General features: G+C 41.1%; 1 protein-coding gene across 5 annotated transcripts in view; it reads right to left on the reverse strand.

Moving 5' to 3' along the window:
* The window catches only part of myo18ab (myosin XVIIIAb), a 257,478-nt gene that overhangs the window by 40,211 nt on the left and 193,907 nt on the right, over positions 1-23,360 (reverse strand). For all 5 annotated transcript variants that reach the window (XM_034169042.1, XM_034169044.1, XM_034169043.1 and 2 more), the window contains 7 exons: positions 22,546-22,669; positions 21,177-21,284; positions 20,978-21,070; positions 20,069-20,179; positions 16,936-17,040; positions 16,262-16,408; positions 14,937-15,050 (listed from right to left, as the gene is read on the reverse strand). In XM_034169042.1, the coding sequence (XP_034024933.1) occupies positions 14,937-15,050; positions 16,262-16,408; positions 16,936-17,040; positions 20,069-20,179; positions 20,978-21,070; positions 21,177-21,284; positions 22,546-22,669 (802 nt within the window). The remainder of the gene's footprint in view (positions 1-14,936; positions 15,051-16,261; positions 16,409-16,935; positions 17,041-20,068; positions 20,180-20,977; positions 21,071-21,176; positions 21,285-22,545; positions 22,670-23,360) is intronic.

The raw sequence follows: 23,360 nt of genomic DNA on the forward strand, positions 1-23,360 counted from the left end.
ATGATTCAAACCACCGCAGCGCAGTGCCTTTAATACCTATGACATGCTCTAATCTCTGTAATAAAATTTTATGGTCAACAGTATCAAAAGCAGCACTGAGGTCCAACAGAACAAGCACAGAGATAAGTCCACTGTCCGAAGCCATAAGAAGATCATTTGTAACCTTCACTAATGCTGTTTCTGTACTATGATGAATTCTAAAACCTGACTGAAACTCTTCAAATAGACCATTCCTCTGCAGGTGATCAGTTAACTGTTTTACAACTACCCTCTCAAGAATCTTTGAGAGAAAAGGAAGGTTGGAAATTGGCCTATAATTAGCTAAGATAGCTGGGTCAAGTGATGGCTTTTTAAGTAATGGTTTAATTACTGCCACCTTAAAGGCCTGTGGTACATAACCAACTAACAAAGATAGATTGATCATATTTAAGATTGAAGCATTAAATAATGGTAGGACTTCCTTGAGCAACCTGGCAGGAATGGGGTCCAATAAACATGCCGATGGTTTGGACGAAGCAACCAATGAAAATAACTCAGACAGAACAACCGGAGAGAAAGAGTCTAACCAAATACCGGCATCACTGAAAGCAGCCAAAGATAACGATACATCTTTGGGATGGTTATGAGTAATTTTTTCTCTAATAGTCAAAATGTTGTTAGCAAAGAAAGTCATGAAGTCATTACTAGTTAAAGTTAATGGAATACTCAGCTCAATAGAGCTCTGACTCTTTGTCAGCCTAGCTACAGTGCTGAAAAGAAACCTGAGGTTATTCTTATTTTCTTCAATTAGTGATGAGTAGAAAGATGTCCTAGCTTTACGGAGGGCTTTTTTATAGAGCAACAAACTCTTTTTCCAGGCTAAGTGAAGATCTTCTAAGTTAGTGAGACGCCATTTCCTCTCCAACTTACGGGTTATCTGCTTTAAGCTACGAGTTTGTGAGTTATACCACGGAGTCAGACACTTCTGATTTAAAGCTCTCTTTTTCAGAGGAGCTACAGCATCCAAAGTTGTCTTCAAAGAGGATGTAAAACTATTGACGAGATACTCTAACTCCCTTACAGAGTTTAGGTAGCTACTCTGCTCTGTGTTGGTATATGACATTAGAGAACATAACGAAGGAATCATATCCTTAAACCTAGTTACAACGCTTTCTGAAAGACTTCTAGTGTAATGAAACTTATTCCCCACTGCAGGGTAATCCATCAGGGTAAATGTAAATGTTATTAAAAAATGATCAGACAGAAGGGAGTTTTCAGGGAATACTGTTAAATCTTCTATTTCCATACCATAAGTCAGAACAAGATCTAAGATATGATTAAAGTGGTGGGTGGACTCATTTACTTTTTGAGCAAAGCCGATAGAGTCTAATAATAGATTAAATGCAGTGTTGAGGCTGTCATTCTCAGCATCTGTGTGGATATTAAAATCGCCCACTATAATTATCTTATCTGAGCTAAGCACTAAGTCAGACAAAAGGTCTGAAAATTCACAGAGAAACTCACAGTAACGACCAGGTGGACGATAGATAATAACAAATAAAACTGGTTTTTGGGACTTCCAATTTGGATGGACAAGACTAAGAGACAAGCTTTCAAATGAATTAAAGCTCTGTCTAGGTTTTTGATTAATTAATAAGCTGGAATGGAAGATTGCTGCTAATCCTCCGCCACGGCCCGTGCTACGAGCATTCTGACAGTTAGTGTGACTCGGGGGTGTTGACTCATTTAAACTAACATATTCATCCTGCTGTAACCAGGTTTCTGTTAGGCAGAATAAATCAATACGTTGATCAATTATTATATCATTTACCAACAGGGACTTAGAAGAGAGAGACCTAATGTTTAATAGACCACATTTAACTGTTTTAGTCTGTGGTGCAATTGAAGGTGCTATATTATTTTTTCTTTTTGAATTTTTATGCTTAAATAGATTTTTGCTGGTTATTGGTGGTCTGGGAGCAGGCACCGTCTCTACGGGGATGGGGTAATGAGGGGATGGCAGGGGGAGAGAAGCTGCAGAGAGGTGTTTAAGACCACAGCTCTGCCTCCTGGTCCCAATGCTGGACAGTCACAGTTTGGAGGATCCAAGAAAATTGGCCAGATTTCTAGAAATGAGAACTGCTCCATCTAAAGTGGGATGGATGCCGTCTCTCCTAACAAGACCAGGTTTTCCCCAGAAGCTTTGCCAATTATCAATGAAGCACACCTCATTTTTTGGACACCACTCAGACAGCCAGCAATTCAAGGAGAACATGCGGCTAAACATGTCACTCCCGGTCCGATTGGGGAGGGGCCCAGAGAAAACAACAGAGTCCGACATTGTTTTTGCAAAGTTACACACCGATTTAATGTTAATTTTAGTGACCTCCGATTGGCGTAACCGAGTGTCATTACTGCCGACGTGAATTACAATCTTACCAAATTTACGCTTAGCCTTAGCCAGCAATTTCAAATGTCCTTCGATGTCGCCTGCTCTGGCCCCCGGAAGACAATTGACAATGGTTGCTGGTGTCGCTAACTTCACATTTCGCAAAACAGAGTCGCCAATAACCAGAGTTTGATCCTCGGCGGGTGTGTCGTCGAGTGGGGAAAAACGGTTAGAGATGTGAACGGGTTGGCGGTGTACACGGGGCTTCTGTTTAGGGCTACGCTTCCTCCTCACAGTCACCCAGTCGGCCAGCTTTCCCGGCTGCTCGGGATCTGCCAGGGGGTAACTAACGGCGGCTAAGCTACCTTGGTCCGCACCGACTACAGGGGCCTGGCTAGCTGTAGAATTTTCCACGGTGCGGAGCCGAGTCTCCAATTCACCCAGCCTGGCCTCCAAAGCTACGAATAAGCTACACTTATTACAAGTACCGTTACTGCTAAAGGAGGCCGAGGAATAACTAAACATTTCACACCCAGAGCAGAAAAGTGCGGGAGAGACAGGAGAAGCCGCCATGCTAAATCGGCTAAGAGCTAGTAGCTACGCTAAGCTAGTGGATTCCTAAAAACACGCAAAGTGAATAATGTGTAAATAATTTAGAGGTGATTCAGCAGAGGGAGTGCTTTAGTTAAGGCACGTAAAGATTACACTGGGAAACAAATCGTAATCTAGATAACTAGATCAATCTAACTGCGCAGATTAAACAGCTAACAGATACAGAAAAACACCGCTGTGCTCCGGAACAGGAAGTGATACAATACCGCAGTGAGAGCCAACCACCAGTAGAGGCTGAAAGCTGAAGGAGGAAGACTGTTGTGTGAAATTTAGCGAGCAGGTGAGAGAAGCACTAGTTGGAGGGGAAGCAATTTTGGACAACTGGAAAAGTACTGCAGATGTGGTGAGGGAGACAGCTAGGACAGTACTGGGTATGACATGTGGACAGTGGAAGGAAGACAAGGAGACTTGGTGGTGGAATGAAGAGGTCCAGGAAAGCATAAGGAGAAAGAGGTTGGCGAAAAAGTTTTGGGATAGTCGGAGAGATGAAGAAAGTAGACAGGAGTACAAGGAGATGCGGCGTAAGGCGAGAAGAGAAGTGGCAAAAGCAAAGGAAAAGGCATATTGCGAGCTGTACAAGAAGTTGAACAGTAAGGAAGGAGAAAAGGACTTGTACCGATTGGCCAGACAAAGGGACAGAGCTGGAAAGGATGTGCAGCAGGTTAGGGTGGTAAAAGATGCACATGGTAATGTGCTGACAAGTGAGGAGTGTGTGCTGAGAAGGTGGAGGGAATATTCTGAAGAGTTGATGAATAAAGAAAATGAGCGAGAGAAAAGGCTGGATTATGTGGTGAGAGTAAATCAGGAAGTAAAAGAGATTAGCAAGGATGAAGTGAGGGCTGCTATGAAGAGGATGAAGAGTGGAAAGGCAGTTGGTCCAGATGACATTCCAATGGAGGCATGGAAATGTCTAGGAGAGATGGCAGTAGAGTTTCTAACCAGATTGTTTAATAAAATCTTGGAAAGTGAGAGGATGCCTGAGGAGTGGAGACGAAGTGTGCTGGTTCCTATTTTCAAGAACAAGGGTGATGTGCAGAGCTGCAGTAACTACAGAGGCATAAAGCTGATCAGCCACAGCATGAAGTTATGGGAAAGAGTAGTAGAAGCTAGGCTTAGAAAACAGGTGAAGATCTGTGAGCAGCAATATGGTTTCATGCCGAGAAAGAGCACTACAGATGCAATGTTTGCTCTGAGAATACTGTTGGAAAAGTACAGAGAAGGACAGAAAGAGTTACATTGTGTGTTTGTGGACTTAGAAAAAGCTTATGATAGGGTGCCAAGAGAAGAGTTGTGGCATTGTATGAGGAAGTCTGGAGTGGCAGAGAAGTACGTTAAGGTAGTGCAGGACATGTACAAGAATAGTGTGACAGCGGTGAGATGCGCAGTCGGAATGACAGACTCATTCAAGGTGGAGGTGGGGTTACACCAAGGATCAGCTCTGAGTCCTTTATTGTTTGCAGTGGTGATGGACAGGTTGACAGATGAGATCAGACAGGAGTCCCCATGGACTATGATGTTTGCAGATGACATTGTGATCTGTAGTGAGAGTAGAGAGCAAGTTGAGTCTAGTCTGGAGAAGTGGAGATATGCTTTGGAGAGAAGGGGAATGAAAGTCAGTAGAAGCAAGACTGAGTACATGTGTGTGAATGAGAGGGAGCCCAGTGGAATAGTGCAGTTACAAGGAGTAGAAGTGGTGAAAGTAGATGAGTTTAAATATTTGGGGTCAACTGTTCAAAGTAATGGAGAGTGTGGTAGAGAGGTGAAGAAGAGAGTGCAGGCAGGGTGGAGTGGGTGGAGAAAGGTGGCAGGAGTGATTTGTGACCGAAGAATATCAGCAAGAGTGAAGGGGAAAGTTTACAAAACAGTAGTGAGACCAGCTATGTTGTATGGTTTAGAGACAGTGGCACTAACAAAAAGACAGGAGGCAGAGCTGGAGGTGGCAGAGCTGAAGATGTTGAGATTCTCTTTGGGAGTGACAAGAATGGACAAGATTAGGAATGAACATATCAGAGGGACAGCTCAGGTGGGACGATTTGGAGACAAAGTCAGAGAGGCAAGATTGAGATGGTTTGGACATGTGCAGAGGAGGGACCCAGGGTATATAGGGAGAAGGATGCTGAGGATGGAGCCACCAGGCAGGAGGAGAAGAGGGAGACCAAAGAGGAGGTTCATGGATGTGCTGAGAGAGGACATGCAGGTGGTTGGTGTGACAGAGGAAGATACAGAGGACAGGGTGAGATGGAAACGATTGATCTGCTGTGGCGACCCCTAACGGGAACAGCCGAAAGACAAAGAAGAAGAAGAAGAAGTTGTAGCCACCATGGTGGAAAGAGGTTTAGTCCAACACAGACCCCGAGGCTCACTGGCATTCGTGCTCATCCCTGGATACCGGAGAGTGAAGTGGATGAGGATCTCCATCCTGACAGATTACTTCCCCGGTCATGGCCAGTACCCACTTATAGCTGAGTGGACTGAAACAATGCACCATCTTGTCCAAGGAGACACAGAGGCAGCGTGACATGAGACAGGAACCCAGGTCCATGTCCTGTCAGCCCACATTCTTCTCCACATGAGCTGCCTGCTCTACACCTTGGTGCAGATAATTATTTATTCAGTGCATATCATGTTTGCAGAGAAGGTTCAAAACAGTTTTTGTGTCTTTTGTTTAATGTCATAAAATATGAAATCCAGAAAATCCCAACAGTGTTTACGCATTTAAATCTACTGATCACACACGGAGAGAACTGTGGGACTTTGAGGATGTTTCACATTAAATGCCAACTATAAGTAAGAGCATCTCTGGTCACCTAGATAACAATGTAGAGATAAATAAAGATCATCAAGAAAACACTGTTTGGAATGGGGCCAAACCTAGAATTAAATTCTCAACACTTCAACTTCCTAAAGATGAGGGTGGATTGGCACTGCCCAATTTAGTAGAATATTTCTATGCAGCACAGCTCAAACATATCATGGTCTGGTGTGATTCAAACTACATGACAAAGTGGAAACAAATAGAAATGGACAAAGTAGACCATGTACAAGCTATGATAGTAAATAAGATGATGTTTAAGGAACGAGAAAATAAGTTGGACTCTATTACTAGATTCACCTTGGAGGTTTGGTTTAAATTAGTAAAGAGATGTAAAATAGAGGAAGAAATTAAAGTATTTAGCTGGATAGCTTTTGACTTAAACTTTAAACCAGGCAGTATGAATTCTAAATTCAAGGAATGGGCAATTAAAGGATTAAACATTCTAAATAAATTTCTTAAAAAAGGCCAAATTGAAAGGTTTCAAACACTACAGAAAGAATTTGATTTAGCATCTCGAGATTTCTATATGTACCTTCAGGTACGGGACTATTATTTAAAAGAAGTAAAGTCAAACCTCCCATGTGAAATGAATGCAATTACACAAATATTAAATAATGCATATAAAAACAAAAGTAGTAAAGTCATATCAAAGTTGTATAAAGGATTGATAGTTAATAGGAGAACATCAACACTGTATATTAGAGATAAATGGGTAAAGGAGTTGCAGGAGGACATAATGACATGTGGTATAATATTTGCAAATCTCAAGTAACTACAACTAGCTCAATAAATTGGAAAATTTACTGTTGGAAAAATTTAGTCAGATATTTTATTACACCAAAGATAAAAAAAAGGCATCAATATCCTTGCACCAACCCTGCTGGAGAAAGTGTGGAGAGCAGGATGTGGGACATGCACACATCTTCTGGCAGTGTCAAAACTTGTCCCAATTTTGGGAAGATGTTGGTAGTGAAATTGAAAAGGTATCTGGGTACAGTATACCAAGAACAATACTGACATTATACTTTGGGTATGTAATGGGAGCAGGAATTCAGAAAAAAGATGTATACTTATTTAAAATTTTGTTGGCAGCAGCAAAAAAAAAGCCATCACACGCAAATGGTACAAACAAGAACCCCCCACAGTTAAAAACTGGATGGACATTGTTGAAGAAATTCACAGTATGGAAAGACTTACTTTTATTTTAAGGTTGCAAGAAGCTAAACACGAAGACTTTTGGGAAAAATGGACAATGTATATTGATGACAACTGACCAATTGTTCTGTGTATTTTGTATTCTGTTATAATTTGTGAAAACCAATAAAAAAAACAAGTATATATATATAAAAAAAGAAAACACTGTTACATTGTCCTCCTGGCTCTGCACCACCTCTCATCTCTCATTCTGATCTCCTCCTTTACCTGAAATCTGCTCTCCTATTTTTGAGATATCTTGCTAACATTCAGACAGTCGGAGGCAATCCTCAATGTAAATTTTTTACAGCCAATAAAAGAAATTCGCATGTCTGCATTTGGGTAACTCGACGGTATTACAATCGGAGCAGGTTTGTTTAATGGCAATTTAAATTATGGCCAGGTTTTCCTGCCACTGTAATTCTGTTACCGTGGAACTGCCCATTTACGTGACCAAGAAAAGTCACGAAAAACAGCCCATAAAACTCACTGGCTGGTGCTTTTAGCCGTTTCCTCTTTAGTACGTCAAAGACAAATGTTATAACTGTATTAAAGTGATGGGAAGCAAAAATCAGCGGGGCAACAAAACGAGCTCTCGATTGGTCCGTCTGACCCGACCAGCAGCTGTGTGAAACAAATTACTTTCACTGCCGAGACGGTTTTTCACCTTTCCCATTACAAAATAAGCAGCAAAACCTTTCAAGGTGGCATCTGTTATTTAAATTAGGAAAGGGTCTGTGGACACCTTAAAATCAGCAACGACAGAATAAATTAAGTGTGCAACGCCGCTTTTAACAAACGGGAGGAGAAGAGATGGAAAAAACCTGACAGGAACAGAAGATATTAATAATGTCAAAAAAAATTTCACACAGAGGAGGCAGAAGCAGGTGGAGAACATAAAGAGTGCAGATAGATGAAAATACAGCAGGTGAAGCAGAAAAGTAAGAAGAACAGCAGGAGTCCTGGAAGAGGCAGCGCTCCAGGGGAACAGGTGTGTCCTCTCACCTCTTATCTCTGGCCAAAGGCAGTGACTTAACAAATCTACTGCTGCTGCTGCAGATGGTGCCGCCTTAAAATAAATCCCCAGAGAAAACCTACCGAAGGAAGCTGTGACAGCTTTAACCTCCCGCTAACTCATGAGAGACATCAGGAAATGTTAAGATTATTCTTTAATCCCGCACAACCCACTGGTACATTTGAAAGGCATATTTTCTTTATCTTGATCATTATTATGATTATTATTTGTCTTAAAAAAACACTCCATTTATCAGCGTCAGAAATTTACAGAGACGATGCATGGCGTTAAACTAATCCTGTGCCACAGGATTAGTTTAACGCCATGACGGGGGAAAAAATCTGAATCAAATCTGAGCCTAAAAAGTTCATATTTCTTCTAAACTTATTTTATTCAATGTCTCATTTAAATTTGTTTGCATAATCCAGCAAATTATGCAAAAAATTCATAATCCATCCATCTGAGCAAGTCCACAAAATCTGCACAAAGTGTGCACGCATTATGGAGTCAGGGAGAAAGTATTATACAGTATTATTACAATTAGCAATATCATAACTTCACAATTTCCATTCAAATGATCTCAAATTTTAACAGCGTGTGTGCAAACAACTCAAAAGTCTATGTTTAATGTTTTTTTTCTTTTCAGGTAGAGAAATACCATGCACTGGAACAGAAAAGGTGTTTTGCGTGTTTCACGTACAGTATGCTCGAACATGGTGCACATATTGAATTTCTCACTCAGATTTTGATGAATAAACCTTACTGTGGTCAACATTAAGCCTGTTTAGTTACATTTACCTAGACTATGTAGTTACTCAGATATTTACATCTCAAATGATATCAGATTTTTTGAAACACTCTGTATATCTGGGGTCAGAAATATTTTGTCATTAAACACCTAAATTAGCTAACTAGCCAACAACAAATTAATGCAGATGTGGTGAGGGAGACAGCTAGGAAGGTACTGGGTGTGACATCTGGACAGTGGATTGGAAGGCGAGGAGACTTGGTGGTGGAAAGAAGATGTCCATGAAAGCATAAGGAGAAAGAGGTTGGTGAGAAATAATTGGGATCATCAAAGAGACAGCAGACAAGAGTACAAGGAGATGTGGCGTAAGGCGAACAGAGCAGTGGCAAAAGCTAAAGAAAAGGGGATCAGTTGTGCTTTACTGTAACGTTGAACACGGTGAGTGGAAGAGGTAATGGCAGCAAAGGACTCTGAAAGGGAGGCACCAAGCGCCATCCGGGGAATTACCAAGCACCGCTATCCGCTGTTTGGCTCGCCGCAGTGGTGTCAAGCAGATCTCCGGTCTTATCTATGAGGAGACTCATGGTGTGTTGAAGGTGTTCCTGGGGAACATGATCCGTGATGCATGATAGACTGAGCGCGCCAAGAAAACGTCTGTGACTGCTATAGATGCAGTGTATGCTCCCACCCCACCCCATACATGGAGAACAGGTGGGAACTGTCACCACCTTCAGGTTTCTGGGCACCACAGACCACACCTGGACCTCTAACATCAGTGCTCTGGCTAAGAAAGTTCAGCAGTGGCTACACTTCCATCATGTCCTCAAGAAGAACAGCCTGGACACAAAGCTGCTAATGACCTTCTATCACTCTTCAGTGGAGAGTGTACTGACATACTGTCTGGGTGTGTGGTTGCAGAAAGGTGGTACAGAGGGTCATAAACACTGTCCCAAAGATCATCAGATGTCCCGAACCCAGCCTTGAAAACATCACCATATCCTGCTGTCTTAACAGAACCAAGGCCATCACAGGAGGGCCATCACAGGAGACCCCTCACACCCTGACTAGCCACTGTTTCTAATAATAATAATAAAGTCCCAGACCAGCAGGCTGACAGCTTCTTTCCCTGGGCCATATGTACCGCAAACACCCATGGATACACACACACACATTCACCCACAGACCTAGTCCCATGAATAGCCTTCTTCTGTTTTGGTTTGTATGGTATTTAAAGTTACTTGGTGAACTTGTGTCGTAACGTATGCGGTGCATTTGACAAGACAGAGCTGAAAACGGCTCGTGTTGTGTCAGTCCCTGCCAACACTCCGGTCGGGTTTTTTTTTTTTAACTGTTTGTTTGCTGGCTGGTGATATAAAGTCAGTTGGAAAACTACTTCTCTATGCTCGTACTAAACGCGGTGTTTCTGAGAAGAATACAGTGAACAAGGCTGACATATTGTTTCCCTGTTTGCCATCAGTGGAATGAATCACCAAGTTCACACAGATCATAAAAAAAAAAAAAACAGTCTTAGAACAACCTCTCTCTCTCTCTCTCTCTCCCTATCACTCACTCACACACATACAAACGGACACACATGAACAGACACCTTAAACAAAATGCCAAGAATGTTAAAAATAAATAGTTTTCAAATAAACAAATACTGCAACTTCTGATCAATCCATATCAATTTTAGACTTAAAATAATGTACAGATGTAAGCCCCACCCATTTCCGGTTAAACCACACCCACTCCCAGTTTAGGCCCCGCCCACTCAGAGTACAGCTACAGATAATTTAGATGGCTGAACAGATATAGATACAGATAGTGGTGTACTCGCTCATCCCTAGTTAAAACCTTGTAATTGTTAGAATGGTCTAAGCAGGTTTCTTCTTTACCACTGTCGCCTGTGTGCTTGCTCAGGGGGGTTGGTAAGGTTAGACTTTACTCATGTGAAGCTCCTTGAAGCAGCTTTGTTGTAAAATTTTTTTTGTGTGATTTTTGATCAGGATATGTCATTCAATGCGCATATTAAACAAATATGTAGGACTGCTTTTTTGCATTTGCGCAATATCTCTAAAATTAGAAAGGTCTTGTCTCAAAGTGATGCTGAAAAACTAATTCATGCATTTATTTCCTCTAGGCTGGACTACTGTAATTCATTATTATCAGGTTGTCCTAAACGTTCCCTGAAAAGCCTTCAGTTAATTCAAAATGCTGCAGCTAGAGTGCTAACAGGGACTAGAAGGAGAGAGCATATCTCACCCATATTGGCCTCTCTTCATTGGCTTCCTGTTAATTCTAGAATAGAATTTAAAATTCTTCTTCTTACTTATAAGGTTTTGAATAATCAGGTCCCATCTTATCTTAGGGACCTCATAGTACCATATCACCCCAATATCAATCAATCAATCAATTTTTTTTTATATAGCGCCAAATCACAACAAACAGTTGCCCCAAGGCGCTTTATATTGTAAGGCAAGGCCATACAATAATTATGTAAAACCCCAACGGTCAAAACGACCCCCTGTGAGCAAGCACTTGGCTACAGTGGGAAGGAAAAACTCCCTTTTAACAGGAAGAAACCTCCAGCAGAACCAGGCTCAGGGAGGGGCAGTCTTCTGCTGGGACTGGTTGGGGCTGAGGGAGAGAACCAGGAAAAAGACATGCTGTGGAGGGGAGCAGAGATCGATCACTAATGATTAAATGCAGAGTGGTGCATACAGAGCAAAAAGAGAAAGAAACAGTGCATCATGGGAACCCCCCAGCAGTCTACGTCTATAGCAGCATAACTAAGGGATGGTTCAGGGTCACCTGATCCAGCCCTAACTATAAGCTTTAGCAAAAAGGAAAGTTTTAAGCCTAATCTTAAAAGTAGATAGTAATAGAGCAACAGACTCTTTTTCCAGGCTAAGTGAAGATCTTCTAAATTAGTGAGACGTCATTTCCTCTCCAACTTACGGGTTATCTGCTTTAAGCTACGAGTTTGTGAGTTATACCATGGAGTCAGACACTTCTGATTTAAAGCTCTCTTTTTCAGAGGAGCTACAGCATCCAAAGTTGTCTTCAATGAGGATGTAAAACTATTGACGAGATACTCTATCTCCCTTACAGAGTTTAGGTAGCTACTCTGCACTGTGTTGGTATATGGCATTAGAGAACATAAAGAAGGAATCATATCCTTAAACCTAGTTACAGCGCTTTCTGAAAGACTTCTAGTGTAATGAAACTTATTCCCCACTGCTGGGTAGTCCATCAGAGTAAATGTAAATGTTATTAAGAAATGATCAGACAGAAGGGAGTTTTCAGGGAATACTGTTAAGTCTTCTATTTCCATACCATAAGTCAGAACAAGATCTAAGATATGATTAAAGTGGTGGGTGGACTCATTTACTTTTTGAGCAAAGCCAATAGAGTCTAATAATAGATTAAATGCAGTGTTGAGGCTGTCATTCTCAGCATCTGTGTGGATGTTAAAATCGCCCACTATAATTATCTTATCTGAGCTAAGCACTAAGTCAGACAAAAGGTCTGAAAATTCACAGAGAAACTCACAGTAACGACCAGGTGGACGATAGATAATAACAAATAAAACTGGTTTTTGGGACTTCCAATTTGGATGGACAAGACTAAGAGACAAGCTTTCAAATGAATTAAAGCTCTGTCTGGGTTTTTGATTAATTAATAAGCTGGAATGGAAGATTGCTGCTAATCCTCCGCCCCGGCCAGTGCTACGAGCATTCTGACAGTTAGTGTGACTCGGGGGTGTTGACTCATTTAAACTAACATATTCATCCTGCTGTAACCAGGTTTCTGTAAGGCAGAATAAATCAATATGTTGATCAATTATTATATCATTTACTAACAGGGACTTAGAAGAGAGAGACCTAATGTTTAACAGACCACATTTAACTGTTTTAGTCTGTGGTGCAGTTGAAGGTGCTATATTATTTTTTCTTTTTGAATTTTTATGCTTAAATAGATTTTTGCTGGTTATTGGTAGTCTGGGAGCAGGCACCGTCTCTACGGGGATGGGGTAATGAGGGGATGGCAGGGGGAGAGAAGCTGCAGAGAGGTGTGTAAGACTACAACTCTGCTTCCTGGTCCCAACCCTGGATAGTCACGGTTTGGAGGATTTAAGAAAATTGGCCAGATTTCTAGAAATGAGAGCTGCTCCATCCAAAGTGGGATGGATGCCGTCTCTCCTAACAAGACCAGGTTTTCCCCAGAAGCTTTGCCAATTATCTATGAAGCCCACCTCATTTTTTGGACACCACTCAGACAGCCAGCAATTCAAGGAGAACATGCGGCTAAACATGTCACTCCCGGTCCGATTGGGGAGGGGCCCAGAGAAAACTACAGAGTCCGACATTGTTTTTGCAAAGTTACACACCGATTTAATGTTAATTTTAGTGACCTCCGATTGGCGTAACCGGGTGTCATTACTGCCGACGTGAATTACAATCTTACCAAATTTACGCTTAGCCTTAGCCAGCAGTTTGAAATTTCCTTCAATGTCGCCTGCTCTGGCCCCCGGAAGACAATTGACTATGGTTGCTGGTGTCGCTAACTTCACATTTATCAAAACAGAGTCGCCAATAACCAGAGTTTGATCCTCGGCGGGTGTGTCGTCGAGTGGGGAAAAACGGTTAGAGATGTGAACGGGTTGGCGGTGTACACGGGGCTTCTGTTTAGGGCTACGCTTCCTCCTCACAGTCACCCAGTCGGCCTGCTTTCCCGGCTGCTCGGGATCTGCCAGGGGGGAACTAACGGCGGCTAAGCTACCTTGGTCCGCACCGACTACAGGGGCCTGGCTAGCTGTAGAATTTTCCACGGTGCGGAGCCGAGTCTCCAATTCGCCCAGCCTGGCCTCCAAAGCTACGAATAAGCTACACTTATTACAAGTACCATTACTGCTAAAGGAGGCCGAGGAATAACTAAACATTTCACACCCAGAGCAGAAAAGTGCGGGAGAGACAGGAGAAGCCGCCATGCTAAATCGGCTAAGAGCTAGTAGCTACGCTAAGCTAGCGGATTCCTAAAAACACGCAAAGTGAATAATGTGTAAATAATTTAGAGGTGATTCAGCAGAAGGAGTGCTTTAGTTAAGGCACGTAAAGATTACACTGGGAAACAAATCGTAATCTAGATAACTAGATCAATCTAACTGCGCAGATTAAACAGCTAACAGATACAGAAAAACACCGCTGTGCTCCGGAACAGGAAGTGATACAATACCGCAGTGAGAGCCAACCACCAGTAGAGGCAAGCAAGATTGTGTGTTCACAAAGTGAATCACGTATCACACACAGGCTTTCTCAGAGCGCTTCGCTCTCAGACTGCAGGCTTACTTGTAGTTCCTAGGGTTTGTAAGAGTAGAATGGGAGGCAGAGCCTTCAGCTTTCAGGCTCCTCTCCTGTGGAACCAGCTCCCAATTCAGATCAGGGAGACAGACACCCTCTCTACTTTTAAGATTAGGCTTAAAACTTTCCTTTTTGCTAAAGCTTATAGTTAGGGCTGGATCAGGTGACCCTGAACCATCCCTTAGTTATGCTGCTATAGACTTAGACTGCTGGGGGGTTCCCATGATGCACTGAGTGTTTCTTTCTCTTTTTACTCTGTATGCACCACTCTGCATTAATCATTAGTGATTGATCTCTGCTCCCCTCCACAGCATGTCTTTTTCCTGGTTCTCTCCCTCAGCCCCAACCAGTCCCAGCAGAAGACTGCCCCTCCCTGAGCCTGGTTCTGCTGGAGGTTTCTTCCTGTTAAAAGGGAGTTTTTCCTTCCCACTGTCGCCAAGTGCTTGCTCACAGGGGGTCGTTTTGACCGTTGGGGTTTTTACGTAATTATTGTATGGCCTTGCCTTACAATATAAGGCGCCTTGGGGCAACTGTTTGTTGTGATTTGGCGCTATATAAATAAAATTGATTTGATTTGATTTAATTTGGTGCTATACAAATAAAATTAATTGAACAGAGGTTTTTATTAATTGAACAAACTTTTTTCTTGTTCACCTGATTGTGCGGTTTATTCAAATGAGCAGGTAAAATGAGCCCACAGTGAGTATCAATGTGACAGGAGTAACAAAAAAAACAAAAAAAAAAAACAAAACCCTCTGAACCTGCTTGGGGTCCAGAGGATTCATTAAAAGAAAGACAGAAAGTTGAGTAAGGCTGCTACTGACCGCCTGTTTTGTCTTGGAAATGTCCTCCATCTGAACATGCAGGTCTTCAATCTCCACCTCCATGGATTTACGGGCTTTAACTGCCACCGCACACGTGAACTCGGACTCCTCCAGCTGAAACCGAGGAAGCAACGGAGGAAAATTAAGTATCCGTTTAATGAGATAATGCACGTTTAATCCAGCAAATCGGTTTTTAAAGTCAGGAATCCTATTAAAGTCACACAACACGCTGAAAGCAACACGACAGCAGCTCCATCTACCGCCGCCTTAATGACTTCAACAAAAGCGAAGCGATTTGGGCTCAGATGAAAAATGTCAAAAAGCTGTAAATGCTAATGTGGAGCAATTACACTGACACATTTAGTGAGGAACTCCTTTGGTCTGTTCACTGTCTGTGCACGCCATAAAGGAGGAATAAAAACATAAAACTTTTTTCGGAAATGTGCTCAAATGGCATCTACACACCCATATATCAGATTCAAAAATTATATTATCCACAGTGGGAAACCTGACATTGATAGTCATATTTACATATTGATCCATAAATATCTGGACAGTGAGAAAGCGGTTATTTTATCAAACACAACCTAGTAGAGTTGAAAGTAAACAATCTCTAAATTTGGAGACCAGTTTGGAATTTGTATGTAGTTAATACTTGACAGCCATGGTGTCACGGATCATAGCTGATGTGCGATCCTTAAGGACCTTAAGTTTACACAAGTGGAAACTTTAGGATCCTGGTGACTTGTTTTCAACGTGATAATTCTGTTAATTTGGATGCAGTCACGGTAAAAAAATGACGATGCGCATTCTGAGGGAGTCGAGGACTATGTCTACTTCTCTATGCAGCTGTGAGCTCATTGAACAGAGCGTCACTCTTGAAGTACGTGCACAGCTGAGGTGGCTGAAAGTCCACAGCTGCGGAAAATATGTAACAAGTATTCCTGACTTTTTCCTCTAAGCATCTGCTCTGCAAACCACTGTTCTAAGTGAATTCGAATCAGATTGTAGGACGAATGAAAGGGTCAGCGTCGCTCCATTTCTTACTTTAACAATTCATGATTTAGACATTTCTATTTTGTCTATTCTATTCTGGTCCTGTTAATACTGCAATTTAATACAACAATTAACAATTCAAAATAAACATTGGGCACCTTGTTTTCACTTTTTTATTCAGGATCACCAGCAAGCGCTCCATATTTTATTTGCTCATTAACTAACTTTTTTTTTTTTTTTTAATAGAAGCTTCTTTTTTAGTTGATTAAAAAAAAAAATCCAATCTGCAGCTTCAAAAACCATATCAGATCAGATTTTCAGTGCTCTACCTGGTTCTTGAGCTGAGCGATCTCCCTCTTACTGGGTGCGTTATTCTTTATGTGATCCAACATGATCTGGGCGTCAGCCAGCAGGGCTTTGGTTCTCTTCAGGTCCTTTCTCAAGCGCTTCTCTGTCTCAATGTCACCACTTGTCACCTGGGAAACACGGCTGGATTACCAACGGAGCAAAGACTCTACTTTCTACCTCCAGGAATACATTTCAATGTCAAAAAGGATTAAAGTGGGATGAAACAAGTCACCTCCGTGGGGGGGGGGACTTTTGCACTATTTATACATACATACATACATACAAGTCAAGTTTTTTTGTTTTGTTTTTTAAGTTTGCGGGGACCTGCTACTGATATAAGGAAATATCACACATTTGTTGTTAATAAGAATAATGAGTATTTATGTGCTATTTTCCCAAGAAACAAAGCTCTAAATAAAATAAACTCTAATAATAAAAGAATAAATGCCAATAATAAAAAGTATAAAACAACACACAAAAATCCAAAATCAAAGAGCTGATAATACAGAAAAAAGGTGGGACTTGTACTCCAGTGTAACTTCTGTATATATGGGATTTTCCTCTTCAAGGGGCTTTTAACAGGAGGGATTTATACTCCAGAGAATACGGTACAAAAATAATCATAATAATGACAAAGTGCATTGTGTGCATTTACCTGGTCCTGGGACGACAGAAGCCTCGACTCCAGGTCTCTCTTTTCCTTCAGCACCTTGTGCTTCTCATCATATTCTTCTTCCAGCTGAACCTCCATTTGCTTCAACTACAGAAAAACATTTAAATCGCACAGGAAAAGTCAAAGACATTCAGCCACTGATCAACACCAAATATCACTAAGTGGCATAAACTTTGTACATAATCAACACAATTAATGCTGTGTCTATATGTTGGCAGTAAGCAGCAGAAGGAAAACTGGATGCTCCATTATTTTAAATACGAGTCTGGTGGGAAAATCTCGCCACCTCAGGCTACAACGGTGGCAGCTGCACACCTCCAGAGAACTTGTTGTCCAAAGTTTAAAATGTTCAACTCTTGCTACTTAACTGTAGCAACAAGGACAAGCCGGATGTTGTTTTATCTTTAAAATGAGGAGGAAAAACAGACAGTGAGAAATGAATTATTTAAGTGCAGAGAGTAGTTTGGTTTTAAACAGGTAACTGTGAATAATTTGTGTGATATTTGAAGAAGAAATCAATTTATAACCTCACAAAAGTTACATTTTTAAGCGGTCATAAGAGCTAGAGTTTCCCGTTGTAATATAACGCTGTGCAAAATGCTAAAACTCTGTTGTATCTTTCAATTTTCTGCTTATGCCCACATCCTTTCAGTCACACTAAATTGGCAAATTGAGTTTTGTTCTACAACCCCTGGCAATAATTATGGAATCACCGGCCTCGGAGGATGTTCATTCAGTTGTTTAATTTTGTAGAAAAAAAGCAGATCACAGACATGACACAAAACTAAGGTCATTTCAAATGGCAACTTTCTGGCTTTAAGAAACACTATAAGAAATCAAGAAAAAATAATTGTGGCAGTCAGTAACGGTTACTTTTTTTTGGAGAGCTGTTGCACCAAGTGGACTGACATGAATCATGGCTCCAACATGAGAGATGTCAAGTGAAATAAAGGAGAGGATTATCAAACTCTTAAAAGAGGGTAAATCATCACGCAATGTTGCAAAAGATGTTGGTTGTTCACAGTCAGCTGTGTCTAAACTCTGGACCAAATACAAACAACATGGGGAGGTTGTTAAAGGCAAACATACTGGTAGACCAAGGAAGACATCAAAGCGCCAAGACAGAAAACTTAAAGCAATATGTCTCAAAAATCGAAAATGCACAACAAAACAAATGAGGAACGAATGGGAGGAAACTGGAGTCAACGTCTGTGACCGAACTGTAAGAAACCTCCTAAAGGAAATTGGATTTACATGCAGAAAAGCTAAATGAAAGCCATCATTAACACCTAAACAGGAAAAAACAAGGTTACAATGGGCTAAGGAAAAGCAATCGTGGACTGTGGATGACTGGATGAAAGTCATATTCAGTGATGAATCTCGAATCTGCATTGGGCAAGGTGATGATGCTGGAACCTTTGTTTGGTGCCGTTCCAATGAGATTTATAAAGATGACTGCCTGAAGAGAACATGTAAATTTCCACAGTCATTGATGATATGGGGCTGCATGTCAGGTAAAGGCACTGGGGAGATGGCTGTCATTACATCATCAATAAATGCACAAGTTTATGTTGATATTTTGGACACTTTTCTTATCCCATCAATAGAAAGGATGTTTGGGGATGATGATAATGCATCTTGCCATAGAGCAAAAACTGTGAAAACATTCTTTGCAAAAAGACACATAGGGTCAATGTCATGGCCTGCAAATAGTCCAGATCTTAATCCAATTGAAAATCTTTGGTGGAAGTTGAAGAAATGGTCCATGACAAGGCTCCAACCTGCAAAGCTGATCTGGCAACAGCAATCAGAGAAAGTTGGAGCCAGATTGATGAAGAGTACTGTTTGTCACTCATTAAGTCCATGCCTCAGAGACTGCAAGCTGTTATAAAAGCCAGAGGTGGTGCAACAAAATACTAGTGATGTGTTGGAGCGTTCTTTTGTTTTTCATGATTCCGTAATTTTTTCCTCAGAATTGAGTGATTCCATATTTTTTCCCTCTGCTTGGTCTAAAAAGTAACCGTTACTGACTGCCACAATTTTTTTCCTGATTTCTTATAGTGTTTCTTAAAGCCAGAAAGTTGCCATTTGAAATTACTTTAGTTTTGTGTCATGTCTGTGATCTGCTTTTTTTCTACAAAATTAAACAACTGAGTGAACATCCTCCGAGGCCGGTGATTCCACAATTTTTGCCAGGGGTTGTATATGTTTTCATTTTTGTTTTCTCTTGACTTGTTTGGTAAATGAGAGATTTTGTTCGTGCGTGCTGAATAAACCATTCATTCATTCAACCATTCATTCATTCAATTTAGTAAATTATTGTCTGTGTCAAAATCATTTAAAAGTTATAATGACACGTCACCTGCAGTCTGCAGCTGCAGGTGACAGGAATTCTGTAACAGGTGCTGTGATGGTTTTTCTCACACAGATATGTGAGAGCAGCGTAATTCTGAGTTGTGTAAGTCACATAAAAAAACAAAACTTTCAACAAAATGTACCACTAAAAGCAAAATTTTAAAAATACCGCTTGACTGCATAATTAATGGAAAAGAAATTAAAGCTTCTTTGAAGCATGATCGTATTCCAGATATTTTTATGGCAGCCTGCTCATGTGATATCTGGTGTGTGGTTGATGGATTGAAGTTGAATGGCTTTAAGGAAAAGTAATGTAATAATTCAGCTTTTTCAATACTGGTGGTTGGTCACGGGACTTTTGCCATTTGTTCTAAGAAGAGTCACATTTTTTAAAACCATGAATGTTCACAAAAGATTAGGTGGAACCAGAGCGTCAGTGACGCAGAGTTCATCCAAATTCATTCTCCAAACAAATTCCTTCAAATATGCAGCTGAAGAGAAGGATGACATACTGTAAATAAAATTATTTAACAATCACTGTAAATTGTCAAGAGCCAATGTGTAAACACATTGGCTATCACAGTAGACAGCAGCTTACACACTGCTGGAAATATTTTTGCAGGTAGTTGAGGTTCTCTTCCAAAAACGTCATGATAATGTGAAAATTTTCATGTTATTTTGGTGATTTTTTTTTATGGAACAGACTGCTGGGAGACAGACACAGGCTGTTTTTTTTTTTTTTAGCGATGAGTATCTCCACCTTTTTGTTGCAGGACTGTCGAATGTCGTCCACCTCCTCATCTTTGCCCTCGATCTCCTTGGAATGGGTCTGACGCAAACGCTCCATCTCCATCTCCAAACGCAGCTTGGCCTGAGAGAGAAAAACAAGAACTCAAGCTGCATGCAGCGTGGCTTCAAGGAACACTCTGTCCGTGTTTCAATCTGATTGCATACATTATTCATATGCGCGGGTCAAAACTGAGGAACTACAGGGAGTTGAGCTGAGAAACCTTTGACTTCTGTGTTCTGTTTGGGGGCAGTAAAACTGGATTTTATCCACAAACACGTGAAAAATCACATCCAGAGTTCACATCGTGTAGCCTGCAGGCAATTAGGCAACAACGAGCGATACTGTAAACCATGCATACAAATTAAAACGTTGGACCATCCACATGACAGACGAGGTCTTTGTCCAGACATAAATAACAACAAGACTAAAATGTTGGGAGATTAGGTAGCAGTGTTAAGATTAAACTGTTCCTAAACTCATTCAGCCAACAAAACAAAGCTCAGTGGTTGTTAAAAATGGACAAACTCAAAGACTTGCTGTTGCTGAATCAAAGTGGTCTTTGTGTAGATCTGAAGTATGATGTAAAACAGGAGAAATGGTACTAGTTTTGGTGTCATCTGCACACAATCTTCACACTTCAATCTTTGGCCAACAGTCGTCCCAGTTTTCATACAACAAGCAGTCATTGTCCTCATAAAGGTTTAAAGTACAGATCTACAAAGTTTTATGGTCATCAGGTCAGGGCTTGGAGTATTAGTACTCTGGAGGAGGTATACACTCAATGAAATAAATAAATAAATAAAACAAATAAAACAAAAAGCAGTTTCCACTTTAAAATTTCTTTGCAGTCTGGAAATTAAACTTCTAGTTTAGTTGTACCTGCTCCAACATCTGGATGGTGCCAGCCTGTTCATCCAGCTCTTCCTCCTGGTCTTTAACTTTGGCTTCCATGTCCCGGAGCTGCTTTCTGATCTGAATGATGGGAATTTGAAAACAGATTAACACAAATAATCCTTAATGTCATGACTGTTACCTTAAACATGTGAATAAATGAAGGAAAACTGGGGGGCATGGTTACTTTGGCCAGAGACGCCTCGTCCTTGGACTCCTGGGAGTTGAGATCTTGCAGCTCGGCCTCCAGCTGATCCACCTTCAAGTTGACGGCACACACATCCAGATCCTTTTCCTGCAAATGGTAGAACAGAGAACCTTTGAGGATCAAAGGAGATGAAATGTGCATGAAGCTAATGGAGACACCCGGTGTAACAGTAGATTTTCCCCCGGATATGTTCCCCAAGGAACTACAACCACCCTGGAAATCACCCCCCCCGACAGGCAACATTCCTACAGGGCAGCACTGTTTAACCCAAACCTTGATAAGGCCCAATCAGGATCGAGCAACCTTTAAACTCTATATTTCACGGACATTTTATGGTCCCAGATGAAGCAGTTTGATTGCAAAGAAACATATGTTTACGAAACATAATGAAAATTGGGGGCCTATAATGTCTGTCACCTTTCTCAAATCTTTTTTTTACAAACTAGGTCATAAATATAAAGAGTGGCAGATAGGAATCAACACAATAATATAAATGTAGCATGAAATTGACAAATATGATTATTTGAAACAGTATGATTCTCACTGGATGAGCAGCTCGACAGGGGAAAGAATGAATAAAAATGTGTTCAAATCATTTTTATCCACTAAATGTAACAGCAAAGTGGTTTCAATGAGTCAAACTTTAGAGTCCCAAATGGTGTTGAACTACACGGCAAGTGAGCCCACAATAAGTGAAGATCAAATGTATTCAAAAGAATGACGTCCCTGGAACAGATTCTTCTCCACCCTGCAAAAATCACTTTACTTATTATACCGACAGTATGATCATAAGCAAACAACACATATATCATAGTTTATCAACACCCAGTATGATAGCAATAGTTTGCTGTAATGAACAATTTACTTATAATTAAAGTTTTATCTATTTGTAATCACATAACTACATTCTGCTAGTAGTAATGTAATCATAAAATATTATTAATTTGGTGTATTACATAACATGTTTTACTATAATCTGAAGTTTGACCTAATTTAGGTGACATTTGACCTCAAGCAAAACCCTGAAGGTCAAGGTCAATCGCTTATCCCAGGTAATGGCGTATAAGCAAGGCCTACAACTATGTTCATGGCACATTTGGAGGCAAAATTTCAGAAATTGTGACCAGGGAAGTTGTTTCGTTGGATTTAGTGTTTGACCTTCCTCTGACCTTGACCTTTGTCCTTGAGCTTGATCATTTTGTGTAGTGAAAGGTACCTTACTCGGGCTGCTATATGTGAAGCTGCAAGAGTCCGCGATATAAACTGTGTGCTGCACAGCGAATTAAAGATGAAAAATGCAAACAAACAAGATAAACGGTTACATCAGATCAGAGGCGATGACACAAACCTCCAGCTGCTGCCGCAGACTGAACACGTCCCCGGTCAGCATGTCTTTCTCCCTGGCCAGTTTGTCTCGGAGGGTCTTCTCTCGTTGCACCTCCTCCTGAGCAGAACTCAACTCACTGTCAAACCTGGAAGGAAACCGGAAGACTGAGTGAGGATCAGGACTGTGGAATGCGACTGAACAACATCTTACACAACTACTTCACTCCATAAGCTAACCGCGTGCACACGCCACTCTGACTCTGGACCAAAACCAAAACTACCTAAGAGCCAAGTTGTTGCTGGGTGGTCTCAGTGACCTTCAGACCAACGGTCAGGTGGTATGACCGGTAAGATCCACTCTGGAAGATGTTTGCATGTCAAAATAATTTGTTGGGACTTGATACTAGTATCAAGTAAGTATTAGAAAACAGGTTGTGGTGCACACGCCGAGGTGCCACACGTTAGCACAATCAACACACCGCAGAACCGACCCAGGCCATAGAAAGCAACCACGCAAGCAGACACTATGTCCAATCCCATGTCTTTAAATTAATCATCAATCTGCTGGAGTCAGGTGATACGTGGGTGTGTCCTTGTATCAGGACAAGTATTGTCCAAAATGTGTTTCCTCGAATTTTTGTGCATGTGAGCTTCTATACAGTTTTAGTCTCCAGCATGTTCCTCAGTTTGATAGCATCATCGGTTTTAAGCGGTTTGACTGTTTCCGCAACGGCGGTCTGGACACCAAAAACCAAACCAACGCACATTGCATCATGTGACATAATAATCTCTGCACAGTTTGTCTGCTGCGATGAAAACAACAGGAAGTGGACACAG

This window comes from Thalassophryne amazonica, chromosome 4 (genome assembly GCF_902500255.1).
Source record: "Thalassophryne amazonica chromosome 4, fThaAma1.1, whole genome shotgun sequence".
NCBI classification, from domain to species: domain Eukaryota; kingdom Metazoa; phylum Chordata; class Actinopteri; order Batrachoidiformes; family Batrachoididae; genus Thalassophryne; species Thalassophryne amazonica.